Source organism: Anopheles ziemanni, chromosome 3 (assembly GCF_943734765.1).
Source record: "Anopheles ziemanni chromosome 3, idAnoZiCoDA_A2_x.2, whole genome shotgun sequence".
NCBI lineage: Eukaryota > Metazoa > Arthropoda > Insecta > Diptera > Culicidae > Anopheles > Anopheles ziemanni.
The window spans coordinates 60263917-60278950 of record NC_080706.1 but is presented as its reverse complement, the minus strand read 5'-3'; the positions used below and the strand labels follow the sequence as shown (position 1 = coordinate 60278950).

The following is a 15034-nucleotide window of genomic DNA, read 5'->3' as shown; positions in this document are numbered from 1 at the left end:
GTCACAATGAATATTTCGAGACTTTTATGTAAAGATCACTCTAAACAATAGCAGACACCACGCTGCGCGCAAGCTCTTATGTTCACCGACTTGATGCGTTTACGTTGGACGCTTCATCATAAGATTTCTACATCGACACCGGTTCTACGGCTGTTTTCTTCACTCCTTCCTATGATGAAAGCAACTGTAAGATTGTTTTGCCTTCTTACCCTTTCTTTTCGGAACAGGTATGTTGCGGGCAATGTGTGCTTCTTGAGCTGCGATCTAACAGTAGTGGTGAACATAATAAACCTCGGTCCGGTTATTGACAATTTTACCAGTTTTTTTGTTCTGCTACGAGCCCTTAGTAATTTCATACCAAAGAAGATTAAATTTTGCTTTTTAACAACCTCTTTATTTATCTTTTACTCTTCAATAGAATAGAAATTTGGAAATTAAAAAAATATGAAGAACTTTTTAGTACTGTTTAATCCACGTTGTAGGTAGTTGTGGAAAATATTGAATTAATTTTAAATACCGCTACCTACACAAAACTGCTGCCATGTGCAATTTTAGTAAGCCCTGTGCTTTAATAATTTTCGATTATAGTAACTTTACTTTCTGGAATCATTAATCACTTGTAAGAGTTGTATTGTAATATAAAATTCCTCTTATACTGATTTTAATTCATATTTAACTAAAAAATAGTACTAAAGTTTCAACTAGATAACGTTTCTTTTCATTTTTTGATATTTATAAATTTTAAAGTTTATAGATTAAATATAAGTTCAAATATATAACATTGTAGAATTGTTGGTATGTAACACAACATATAACAATTCAAAATTTTCAATTAAAGCAGTTTGCTTAAACTTAAACTTGTTTTAACTGAAAATTTTCATTAATTCATTAAAACTTTTTAACTAATTTATTAAAAAAAAACATGGGTTTGTTAAGCTGTTCACTATATCCTGGCTCTAATAATTCATCAGTTGGGAAAAGCGATTTTTCCCACAATTATCAGTCTTGCTTGCCGCTACAAAAATATCATTCCCATTTCCCATTAAGACAGTGATGTCAAACTCGTTTCACCTTGCGGGCCGCATTTCCTCCCAAAATAGGTTCGCGGGCCGCATTTTCTCCCAAAATAGGCTCGCGGGCCAAACCATATAATTGATTGGAGTGATGAAAATATGTTCTTATCAATGTGGTTTTACCTTAACAGTCAATGATGTTTTACATTTTCACATTTTTTCATATTATATTACTTCTTAAAAAATTTACAAATTTTGAGTAAAAGAGAGAGTTTATTGCTAAATCGTTTTCTAAATTTTAACGAATTCAAATCAAGTTTATTGAAATATATATTGCAGTTCAACACTATTGTGTATTTTGTTAATGATTTTAGAAAAGTAAAGGTACATAATTACAATAGCTAACTTATTGCTCCGCATTTGTTATTTTGTTTGGAATGGTCTTGTAGTTCATCACGTTTGTTTTCTATAAACACTATTTATCCACTTGTCTAGAAAAATCTGTGTTAAACCTTTGCTGCAAAGTTGCATATCACTTTCTTATTGAAATTGTTTAAATTGACATTCGTTCAGTTCTCTTGCAATTCGCAGTTCGTGAAAAAATTTACATTAAATATTTTGGTATTTGCTATAAGCCAATACTCAAGGATCCAAACTTTCGATGTAATGTTTCAAAGGGGTCGCGGGCCGCACCCAATGTTCTTGCGGGCCGCATGTTTGACATCCCTGCATTAAGAGGTGGATATTTGCTGAGCAGAAGTCCTACGATGCATTTCCCGTGTCAGAAACGACCACAAAGTTTGATAGATTGATTCATATTGGTTCTTTTCAACAACAACATATCAATCGTCATGAGCAAAACACACAATACTTCTCCGAAGGATTTGATTGTGTCCAACCGCAAACAGGGGCGTGTACGAAGAGGGAGTAAATTAATTTCGTTTTCTTCGTTGGAGTGCCAAGATATGTTCCCTGAAGCCGACGTCAATGGAAGAATGAACATACTGTAGAAAAATAATAAATGCTCTAATAATAGAACAAACTTTTGCACCTTTCACAATCAATAAGCAGCTTCAGATTCGGTGATATACATATTAGTTAAACTCTGTATACAAAAAAGGTGTAGTGAAAACTCAATAAATATTTGGTTACGCTTAGTTGAATTGAATTCTTCTAATTATAAATCGAAAAAATCGATGTACGAAGGTTTTATTGTCACTAAAGGATCTACTCAGAATTAGACTTGGAGAGCTAGATGATAAAAAAAAAACGGAACCATGCCTGTCGTTTCCGGAACGGAAAAGTGTATGGCGTTTGCTGTTTGCCGAAAGTAAACACTTCCAGCGAGGGATGATTTATTTTTCAACAGCTATTTTCACAGCACTTATCACGCCTTGCTGTTTGTGTGATTTTGTGTTCGGATGCATATTTCCCTCGTGCCATCACGTAGCCGTTGCGGTGTACGCGTTACTATTAGGAAAGGGAGTGTCCCTTTTGTCGAGATGTTAGTTCGGCGGATTTACCCACTCCTGTCCGTGGGGCGAGGCTTGCTGGCGGAGGGTGAGAAGGAAAGCACTCGTCTACATATTCCATTACAATGAAGCTTCGAAACGACGAAAGTGGTCGATGATGTTTTGGAAAATGTAAAAATCCATTTAAATTTGTAATCTTTTCTATTCTGGGGGATTCCCTCAATCACCCCACTGCTCTGGTGATGTTTAGTGTTGGTGACGCGAAATAAAGAGGGAAATTGACAATAAGGCCTATGCATCGGTGTCAATGTCGGCAGGAATTAACACAAGACTAGATTGTATGCAAAACAGAAAAAAGTTCCATTTTCCTCCAAACCGTCAGTTGAAGAGGCTGTATCGGACCAAGCGACACTCATTGCGGCCTCTCACTAAGGTCATCTTCGAGGAAAAAAGAAACTGGTCTCCTCTAGAGAAGGTTTTGAGATTCTGCGAACCTTAGACACGGTTTACGAAGGCACACCGGAAGAGGCCTGATAAGTGGCACGAAATGTAATGCAAACAACATCTCATAACAGACAATTTCACTCTACTTCAACGAGTAGCCAATCGCAAAAAATACTGGGGAATGAAAAGATATATGGAAATAAGAAAGTGACGCATAGGAGAACAGGGACTGGAGCGTGATAATTGAGTTTCAGAGCAATGTTTAGCGGTAGCCAGAAAGGAGATGAATCATTTGTTTGCTATTAGTTTCCGTCAACCAATTTGTTCCGGTTTATCACAAGCTAACGAAGTGTAAAGAGCATTGACGTTGGACTTTTTTTTTGAAAATTATGTGTGTCTCTACTAACTTTGTGCATAGGCTAACTTGTATACATTACTACACGTAATTTAATTTAAGTTCAGCAAAGCCTAAACCCTACCTATAGCACTGATGACTCGAAAAACGCGCTGATAAACCAATTTCTTGACTATGAAGTCGAAAGCGAGTCACGTTGGGCTGGCCGTTGACAAATAGCCAGCATCTTATTAGGCGAACCTATGTCATCATTATGAAATCAATCCATACCTTCCGTCCGTTTGGTTTTCGTATTTCGGTGGAATGTGTTCGCTCGCAACGACACACCCCTGCTGCATAATGAACATTCGCCAGCCGCGCTGTGTAGAGTGATGTAAGAAATTTTTGGCTTTATTCCTTAGTCGCTAGGGGTGTTTAATCTTTACAATACCGACAGTTAACTTAGCTCCTACCGGCGTTGCTACGCGCCATCCTAGCAGGCCGTTTCTAGCTCACATCCGGTTTGATTGCGTTCGATCGAAATCCATACACCGTTCGCTGAAGTCGCAGGCTAGAAATGTTGAACAGCTTCAGTCGAATGTAGAAGCTTTTCGGGTTGAAATCCAGCACCACTTCGTGGAAGTATGTGAGAACCTGGAAGAAGAAATGATAATGTGTCAGTTCTAATGATAAGTTAGTTATAAGGATGACATTAATTGTTCGATCCCAGGGTCGATTGCAAATATAGCTTGAACTGCAACGGGGTGTATCTTTCTTGATTGGCATTAAATCAAAATGTCACATCGAAGCAAATGTCATAGCTTATTACACAGCGTTACTAGTTGGCAGAATCCATTAGAGGATCTTCTCATCGTCCATCAGTCCTCCGTAACGCTGAGGCCATTTGCATTGCCAAACAAAGAATTGCTTAAGATGGTCTTTTCGCGAAAAGCTAGACAAACAGAATAGGTAAACATACCTTGTCCACGTTGTTTTTTATGATTACAGTCGGCCCGGGTGATCGTAAATTTGATCTAATTAGTCGGTTGGGTTAGGAAGGGGTGGACAAAAACACCCCCACCCTGGTGGCCCAATTAAGAACCCGACCACAATTTCGAACGACGGTTTACTCGATCAACCTGGGTTTTTGGTGAAACAATCTTACTCTCCTATCTGCCCCACTCTCATTTTCTGTGAGATTTTGAATCTGATTTGATTTTTTTTCTTTCTTTGGTTTGTAAAATGGTAGCTACTGACCCCGAGGCGAAGGTCAATCGGCAACCGGGCCAACGGCAAGGAATCAAATGGAAAAAAGGCAGTGAACCAAAGGAAACCAACTATTTAAACTGCGCAGTAGTAGTGGTGGTCAGTTTCTAGATGATGTTGCCTAGCCCCCGCCTTTTCTCGAAACCTTTTTTCGTTGTTTTGTTTCGGCGGACGCTTTCGAATGAGAAATGACGCATGGTTTTGTTTGCGCTGTAGCCCTACGCGTTTGGGCCCGGTGGCCCTGTGCTGTAGCTGTACGCATAAGAGCGTACACGGGGTGCGCCGTACCGGTTACATGACCACGGACGTTTCTGTTTGCCCACGAACATACAACCTCCGGACGGCCGTACCCGAAGGGAAACCGATCAAGTGGTGGTGGGCGAGGGGAGGGGGAGTGGACCAACATAACAAAGCACCGGGGCCCCGACTAGGAGCGTTGCCACTAGAGAAACGCAATGGCCACTCAATCCGTCGTCGAGGATCAGCACGTGTCAACCGGGGACCGGTACGTTATGGCGCGTTACTGTTGCGGAATGCGAACTCTTGGCTGGCCTCGGGAAGCCAACGAACACCGGCCCCGTTCCGGCAGCACTGCGTCACAATCGTCATCATCGCCGAGTGCCATTAATTTCACTTTTTTATCACCATCATTACGGTTTTGTAAGAGCCGCCTGCCAGTGTGTGTTTACCTTAGATGAGTTGAACTGGGTAAACGTAATACTTTCACCGTCGGCCGCGGCGAACTTCTCCACGATGGTGACGTTTTGCGGCTCGGCGAACGGGCCGACGGATTTGTGCATCACCTTCAGGACTTCGTCGCCTGCGCGCGCCAGTTTTCCACGACCAGACAACCGCGGGAAGCGGCAATGTTGCGTTGAGAGAAAAGGAAGGAGTAGAGAAATGGGGTTTGGATTAGTCTAGGCAAACTGCACTGCATCGCAATCGGATGCCGCGTTACGTCACCACGCCGCAAACGGAAACGAAACGCTAACGCAAACGCACCCTCTTTGCGGCTTCCGAGCCCGTGGCCAATCCAGAAGCCCTCGTCGTAATCGTAGTCGATTTCATAATCACTAAGGTCCGTCCTGGCCACCTGGAGGCAGGCAAGCGCACAAAACGCACCGACCGCCACGAGCACCAGCTTGTCGCGCATGGTGCTGCTGCTGCTTGCTGTTTGGCAAACTTCTTGAGGCACGCACGCACTCACGGAATGTTTTCACCGAACTGGCCGAGCCGTTGATCCGCGAACGTCTCCACGATCGCACTTGCTGAGATGAGCTGCGAGTTTCACTCCACGCCGAGATGCTACCGATGGCACACGCGACGATCGACTGTAGGCCGCGGTTCGCTCGGTTCGTCGAGGTTCGTCGCTTGCCGGTGCGGCGAAGTCTTTCGTCTGTCAATGGTGGTCTAGCGCGATCTCGCTTCCTCTCGCTACGATGACCCCTTGATCGATCGGCTATGGGCGCGCTAACACGCACTTAATCAACGCTGCCGAACACGCAACCGCACACACAACAATACACACATACGTGCGCCTAGGACGACTTCCCCGGGGGCGGTTGTTGACAAACGCGAACCACCGCACAGGAGAAGAAGGAGAGGGGGCACAGTCTCACTAATGGCGCTCGAGGCGCGCTGACATTGAGGATGATAATTTGCCTATCGGTTGCTTTAATCGATACGGAAAATATTTAAATTCCACCGACAAATTCCTGCGCACGCCCGCTGTTTGGCACGATGCCGTTTGGTGTGCGGAAGTGTTCACAAAACAAACAAGAGATGGATGAAGTCACGAGCGCGTCGTCTTGCGTTGACTATCTTCTGCGAGTAGGTGACGAATTCCGCTGTCATTCGAACGATTGGTAAAATAACAAGCAGACGCAACTGGGAAGGAAGGAACGCTGGAATGGATGAAGAACAAAACGAAAGGTTATTCTTAATGCACCGGCACTCGAGGAGGGAATTGGCAGACTCACCGATCCGTGCAATTCAGCGTATGGTGCTCGCCGGTATCGATCGGACGGTTGAGTTTGTTGTTGGGCCGCAATTGGTGAACGAGAGTGGGTGGTTTGAGAAGGTGTCTTATGGGTTGTCATAAATCCAATGCATCAGCTCAACGCAAAGGCTTTGAAGGCCTAATATAGCAATAAAAGATAAACACTCGGATTGACACCCGTAAAATGCTAATACAGCAGCATTGGATGGCTAAAAGCAGCGGCATTCAACGCACATTCCACTGTAATATCCCGTTCGTAAGAAATGGTTTGATAAAAAACTATCTATAAAACTATTTCCAACTATGTGAAGTAGTCAAGAGTGCCATACGAAAATACATGGTTTGTAGGTCTACGCAAGTTTCAATAACATATTTATAGAAACATATCTCGTAGATCTAGTTGCGACTACAGCTTAAATAGAATTGTGATACTACGTAATGCATTAATTCCATCGGGAAAAATGAAACCAAAAACGTCTTTCTAATATGTTAAATATTAAAATGATGTTGTCTGCTTTGAGTTTGCAATAATATTTATAAATTCTTTATCTTAGTTTCCTCTTAATACATGTTTGGAAAAATTATAAAAAATAAACAACGGTGAATGTGATGATCGACCGAAGAAAGTGAGAAAATAAATTAAAAAAAAACACTTAAAGAAGGAGTGGCCGCTGGCGAAAAGCAAAACCGAGGGAGGTGAAAGAAAGTAGGTATTATGCACTTGGCACATCCATCCCACTCAAACTGGTTTTCTGCAAAAACATGCCCATCGTTTTTTGCATTTGTTTTGCTTTTTATTGCGCACGTTTTTTATCAAAACCCTTATATTTTCATCTTCTCACAATTACGTAACGATTAATTTCATCCCAAACATTTCCAGTGAGGTTACGCAGCTAGTCACTTCTTATGTTTTGAACACAGCACTGGATTGATTACCTCTTCATAGATGTATGTTACATATTCTTTCTTTTTAGTAGTATTTCTCACTTTTGTGAAGTCAAATCAATTCGCACAGCTCACATCTGTTCTACGCACTAATACCACCCGGCTGACGACCACACGTGACTCAAAACTGTCCCACGGATTATCGGCGACGTGTTCCGGTGGCATTTGCATAAACCGCGCCAGGAACGAGCGACTTGGCGTAGCGTGGCTGCAATGCTGTGTGAGACGTTAGATGTTGCTCTAGCCAATGGCAGGGTCGCTTCGTAGGCCAATCGCCCCGGCAAGGTTGATCCGGACGCGTGCACTCGGATTGCTGCAGTCAGCTATGCACTCGCGAGCACTAGTATACACACTACAGTCCTGGTCCGGTCGTAGCGGCGTGGTGTTGCCTCACTTGCATACCAGCTCAAACTGAAAGTACCGCCATGCAAGCGATCGAGCACGATCCAGCTTTGGTCCACTTCGTAGGGAAAACATATGCTGCGTATCGGAGGCTGAAGGCTGTCATTATGAAGCGGTGGCTTGGTATGTGAACAGACCAACGCAGTTTTAGTTATTGTTGAAATGGGAAACAAACAAAAATGGATCGGAATGAATAGATAAATAATTTTTATCAACACAACATTTTTTTATTGTTTTACAATTAAATTTACCCACTGATCAAACCTGCTGTAATGCACTTAAATAAGAAAGTAGGAGCTAGTGGATCTAAATGCACCGGTAATATAAAAAGCTCCGCCAAGTAAATGGCAGAATAAAAAGAAGTTTTGGCTGAATCATGTCTTTTAAAATTGTATCAATAAACTGGACTTTTTTACTTTATTGTTTCAAAGATCCATCAATCAATATCAGTTTGTCAGGTACGCATTCAAACTTAACAAACACGAGAGAAATTTGTTTCGACCTGATATTGCTCCGAGCTTATAAGGAAGTGCATGTATTTGAAAGAGCTGTTAGGTTAATATTATTTCTGTATAGATTAACAAATACTGAAAGGATTTGGATTCTCAATCAACTGAAGCTTATGCTAATTCTCTATACGTATCTCATCAATTATTGGTATACGATTTTTTTGGTAAAAGTGTAAATGTAAGGCGTAGTTGAATACCTTCTGAAGAACTGTTTCCGAATGGCTTAAAAATCAGAGAGTTTTTATATTAAGAGAGATTTTATGTACCTGTTCTACAGAAACTTGGCTTAGTTTTAATACTTTTTTTAGGGCTGTAATTGTTAACACATGCTTGCAACACTTCAAACTGTTAGGCTTTAGGGGGATATTTTTATAAAACTACCAACGCCTTAAAAAATCGATCATGCCGATGTTGCTACCACTATCCGACATGGCTCGACAAGAATTCCAAAACAACCGAAAAAGTGTGAACCCACCCAATGGTGCGTACAAATGAAAACACGAATCGGTCATTACGATGTAAACAGTTTTGGCCAAACCCGTGTGACCCTGTATGGGTAGAGACGCCATATGTACGTACCGGGACCGGTGGTCATGTTTTCGTCATTTTTCGATACCGGTTTCGCGAGAGAAAACCCATATCCGATATCACAGCTTGAGGCATTGCTGTCCCCCACCAGCACAAATTCCACTCGAACGTAGGCTTGTTTGTAGCGGATTCTTATTTTACTTACTTTTTGTATCTGCCCATGTTCACGACGCACTCTGGACAAATCATGAGCGACCCCTTCTTAAATGTTTGCGCCCTCCATCAATGAATGGATAAAATAAGCGAAAGTTCATTTTCGGCGGTGGAGAAGCGAAACGGGTTTTGCTTTTTCTCTTCTGGTTAGCAATTAATTTCTGGTTGACGATCAATGATGCAAACTCTTGAAGATAGCTTAATCGGAGATAGCAAACTTGCTACCTCTTTCTATCACCGGTTGCTTGACGCTTGGATATGGTAAAATGATTCGATCAATGACTTCCTATGTTGGCTAAAAAAAATATATACAAGCACAAGATGATTTCCTTCTGCAACGAATAAGTGCAAAGAAAGTGTGAAACTAAGTTTTGGTCAGCATACATAACAAAGTTTGTAAAACAATTTCTTAATATACACACTTAGTCCAGTCTAACTATGTTAATTGCTCTTCTTCATGATTGTACACTTTTTCCTAAATACCATAACCAAAGATACTTTACATTCCACTAAAGCTTTAACTTTCATTATGTTGAAGGAATGGTCCACACAAAAAGTTGAAAAAAAATTCCACATCCCCACTGAGACTCTCGAAGTTTCACACTCCGAATTTGTGATCATGAATAGCATAATGGTGTCACAGCATGTACATTGGGGCGTAGCATACTTACTAAGGCGTTTGTGTCTAGAGGTATCCAAAGACACGCAGCTGCTCGCATTGTGGATCAATAATTAGTTCAAAGCCATGAATGTGTCAACCTCACTCAAAACGAGGGAGCGGCATGCGTCTCATGAATTCAACTCAATCATGCTTGGAAATCAATTTCTCGGCGAGCGTATTTGAAAATGACGCATTCATTGTCTGGCTTTAGCTACGAATAGCATCGCAGGGTATTTCAAAACCCTGATACACACCGATTAATCTCCCAATCGTGCTTCAGTCCTTTTTACTACACTTGGTTTCTACTACAAAGGATTTATTCTTCCAGGAAACGTCCAATGGACATATGAGCTATTGCCAACAATGTCGGGACACTCCATAAGTGATTCGATTACCATGTTGTGTCATGTTTCGAAATTCCTGTACTAATTAGATTATTTCTCGGCAAATTGATTCATTTTCCAGTAAGTGCATGAGCCCACACTACTGACGCGGCTGATGCACAATGGCTGTACTCTGAGGTATCACGAGGGAGTTGAAAAGTTTTAACTTCGGTGCTCTAAAAACCAGCAACGTAGCTTCCACATATTTGGCAACACTGTGTCGGATGCAAGAATGTGTCTCTAAAATAATCAAGAACGTGTATGTATATTATGGGTGGAATTGTCGGGGTGCTCATGGCGCAACGGTAGCGCGAATACACATCACGACACAAGAGGTAGTGGGTTCGAATCTCGAGTCTGGCTCCTCCCAGTATTTCTTACGGCTTTTATTTAGGTGGCAGAACATCCCCTAGCGAGACTAGACCACACTCCTAATAGAGTTCCTCATAGGAACGAAAGACGGTATATTACAAATCAGCCTTTCGCATAACCGGGGGTGCCAAACCCGCGAATGGTTCCAATGCCTGGTTCAGCGTGATTTTTCCTCTCGGTACCTCGCACTACCGGTGTTTCCTCCCTAAACAGATCATTATATTTGTATGATGGTCTTCTTGAATAAAAAAAAGGTTTTAAATTGTCATTTAGTTTTAATGGAATGTAACAGAAATTTACATTTTGCATAGTTCTAGTTCGAGTGTGCAGGTAATTAAAAAAAAAACTATAACATAAAAATGCGAAAATAACATTCACTCTAATTTGGATGGTTACAGATGGTTACCACCGATCAAGTTAGTTCTTCTCAAAACAATGAAGCCTAACCCTGTTTTCAAACAGTTTTTGGAGCGTTCCACTAATGCCTTTATTGTTTGATGCAGAAACTCAATGGCTAAACTTTAATTATTAAACAACAAATTTTAGCTTGAAATTGAAATTGAAACACTTAAACCCGCATCTTTCTACCTTTAAAAAACAGTAGAAACAAAAATACCATTTTTATAACGTTAAACGAAAATACGTTAGTCCAATTTAAGGAAGGTGTGCTATTAAGGGTTAAAGCTTTCGATACTCATTCACAGTTGCCTACATTTAGGCTGACCAATTCCTTAGAACATCCATGTTTTCTTTCGTTGAATATTTTTCAAAGCTGTGGAACGTTATAAGAAAACAGAGCAGAAAAAACAACTTTTACAAGCTGTACCTCAATGTTTCAGCTAAATCACGAGCATCAACCTGTTTTGTGATAATAGCTTTATAACTATACCTTTATTTTTCTACAAAGCAGTGAAAAGCGAAACATAAGCAAATGTAACTTTGTTTGAACAAACCCCAACTTTGCATTTGATTATTACGTCAGTAAACATACCAAAATGATACAAAAGAAAGATAAAATTAATAAAGCATATTTGAAATTTTCTTGTAGTTCACAGTTCACAGCAGAACTGGACTCTATGAAATTTCTCCACAAGGCTTGAACATTCAACGTATAGTTTTACACCAAGGTAATTCGAATTGACAATTACAACGAATTATTTTCAACCTACTCGAATAAAAAACATCTTGTGAGAAAATAGCTTGTCAATTTCAAACATTTGACATATTTGACCTTAGGGGTCCGCGAGAGTCGAGTGCCGAGCGCCTAAATGGGTTCGAATCACAACAAAACTCGGTCTCTCTCCTGTATGAGAGAACTGACTTTCCTCGTTTGAACTAACCACTCAATTGAAAATTTTGGGCAAGTTAAGACTTTGAACTGCACACAATTTACGAACTCTTCTGGCGCAGCTGTTGCTATGTTCTAAGCTCTCTTTCTTTCCCTATTCGCGAATCTAACCAGTAAACTAAACCCACTTATTTTACTTACCTAATGTGCTGATAAAACACAACAAATCATAAAAATTTGATCGTTGCAATTAGCACGCGTTGCAACTAAAACAAACTATGTTTGTTTGCAGCATCGATAGAGCCAGCATCACTACTACATGGTGTTCTTACATTGACAGTCAATCTGACTTTGGCCGGGCGGGAAAGTGTTGAGTAAAGATAATGTTGTTAAAGTTCTTCCAGATCAAAACACCTAGGAACGTTTAAAGTCTGTCTTAATACGATAACTGTATCTAAAAGTATTAACTAATAAAAGCAACCATCGAACGTATTTAAATCATGCTTGTATCTTCTTCTTCTTGGCGTTTAAGGGCTTACGAGACTTGTTTCCCTGTTGTACGTGGATAGTCAGTCCTCTCGTACAGGGGACGGTCCGGTCTTGGTTGGGATTCGAACCCACGCCGTCGAGGTGGTGAGCCCCGGCGCTCATGGGCCGATTTTCTTACCGGCGCTACCGCTCGGCTGTCGCGGACCCCCCTATGCTTGTTTGTATGCATGAATATATATATCATACATAATGAAAACAGGTAATTTATACCTAAGATGTTGGGTTTGACGGCTTTAATCTTTATTGTTATTAACAGTTTATGCTTGAATAACACATCCATTTGAGCACACGCTTGACGAACTTCTAAAAACAATAATCATACAATTCAACTAGTTCTCAGTGAATCGATGACTGAGGGCGATTTTTAATTGTGGTGGTCGTAGCGTTTACTACGAGTTAGACCGATATGGTTTGTATTGTACCAATTCTTGATTTTTACTCTTCATTACATTCCAAAACTAAATATGTAAAGCTTAGCATTGTCTGTCGCTTTTTGTGTACCAAAATAGAAAGAAGGTGGTACGAATTTACCCAAGCTAATCAGAGCGAAGATAATAAAATCAGCTCTGCGTCACTCATTCCGCATCGTTTGTGGTTCAACTGAGAAACGCTTCAATGTTTAGCGGAACGTACCATTGTTGAGTCATTTATCGATAAAACAGCTCCTTATTTCCTCGCAGGAAAATACCACGTGGAGTTGCGAGTGGGGTAGAAAATTCCTGAATGTAAGAGAAAAATTGAATGCTTACCTAAACCCTTCGAAATGAGTGGATTACTCGTTTTACGTTGTGGTTGAGTCGATAATTGAAAAGCGCCGAGCGGTACACCTTTTCCCTTACGTTTGTTGGCGGCCCGAACACATGCGAAGCTCGGGCGTCGTGCTATCTCTCCTGCGGGTATATCGAAGAAAATCGAATTCTTCTAACCCATTTTCATCCCTGCAACTCGGTAGCACGTAAAACAAACAACCATCGTCACCGTAAAGCCGCCGGCGATTAATTCTTGTTTTATTTACACGATTCATTGACACCCCTTGTGACAGCTCTGGTGAAGGAATTAACCTTGTTGGGGATGGTTCCTGCTGCGGCTGAGGAATCGGTGTGGCGCGGCGGGCGATCTCGGAATGCTGGTGCACATAAACTTAATCCAATTCGTTGTGCTCTATTGGTTTTGTCGGGAAAATAAATATCGCCACGAGCCCGTCGGCGATGAGCCAGTGCGCAAAAATTAGAACCGACGATCGATGAGACTACCGTTTTCGCACTTGCAGTTGTAAATGAACGTTGGTGAGACCGATAACTCGTTTGTAGGAGGTAAGAAAAGGGCGAATGTGATCCGCTAGGGACATGAACCTTCCTCCAGGGCTCATTTTCGATTTTGATGAACTTTGACATAGGACATCAACGATAGGGAGATAATCATAGATTGTTTTCGCCTCAGGTGGTGGCAAGCGAAACTGAATACCGCATCCACTGAGATTTTCTCTATTATTTAGTGCGTTTGCGCATATAATATGATGTATATAACAAAAAACATTTTTTTGTATGAACGTCACTAACAAGTTGATTGTACACTCTTGAAATACATCCCTCACGTGCATGTTCAATAAAGCTAAATATATGAAGTTTATCTTTTATATTTTAGCCTTTTTTTGTATGGAGTTTTGTGTACACTAAACGCGGAACCAATACTGAACCGTCGATTCGAAAACAGTCCAGACATTAAGTTCCAGTACTGCAGATGTTGTTGAAGAGTTGTTTAATTACAATTTTTTGATAAAATCATCTGAATTTTACAATTGAAACTAAGTTTTACTAACACAAACAAAACAAGCGAGTACACATTCTAGACTTCTTGAAAAAAAAATACTCACTGTGCAAATGTATAATATAAATTGCGCAAATCCAGGATTGTCTACAACTCTTCTTCTTCTTCTTCTTGGCGTAAACGACCTCTTGGTCATGCCTGCCCGTTAAGTGCTTACGAGACTTGTTTCCCTGTTGTACGTGGATAGTCAGTCCTCTCGTACAGGGGAGGGGTCCGGTCTCGGTTGAGATTCGAACCCACGCCGTCGAGGTGGTGAGCCCCGGCGCTCATGGGCCGATTTTCTAACCGGCGCTACCGCTCGACTGTCGCGGACCCCCAACATTGTCTACAACTATCTTTAGTTTTAAGGTAAACGGATAATCGCTCGTAGCAATTAGGGGGTTTCCTTTTGTATTAACCCAAATTTTGACTCACACATAATTCTAATAAAAGTAACCATGAATCCGCATATGGTACTCATCAAAAGTTACATAGCAGGGTTTTGTAAAACAAGGGGAAATCGATGAGGTATGAGCATAATCCCGTTATTACAACTGTTAATTAAAATATAACTCTCAAGTAAAGAGTGAAAACCATAACACTTAGCTTAACTCTCTTTCACCGAGCATCACTGGGGCATCAAGTTAGTATGGAATCTATCAGCTATCTATCATACTACAAAAACTATTTGATAATAGTAAAATAGTAATAAAATTTAAGATTTAAAATTTATTACATCTAAGATTGTTAAAGAAATCCATTATCTTCAGCTTTCCTTTAAATAAGTTTAAATTCCTATTTAAGTCACTGCTTTCATTTTTCCTTAAAGTAAAGTGCAGTAGAATTTCCG

General features: G+C 40.9%; 1 protein-coding gene across 1 annotated transcript; it reads right to left on the bottom strand.

Annotated features, from left to right (window-relative positions):
* Positions 1 to 3770: 3770 nt before the first annotated feature.
* Positions 3771 to 5682, bottom strand: LOC131288761 (uncharacterized). The gene is made up of 3 exons (XM_058317934.1): positions 5532 to 5682; positions 5219 to 5349; positions 3771 to 3917 (listed from the first exon to the last, which is right to left on the bottom strand). The coding sequence occupies exons 1-3, from the start codon at positions 5680 to 5682 to the stop codon at positions 3771 to 3773; spliced, it is 429 nt and encodes a 142-aa protein (XP_058173917.1).
* Between the last annotated feature and the right edge of the window lie 9352 nt (positions 5683 to 15034).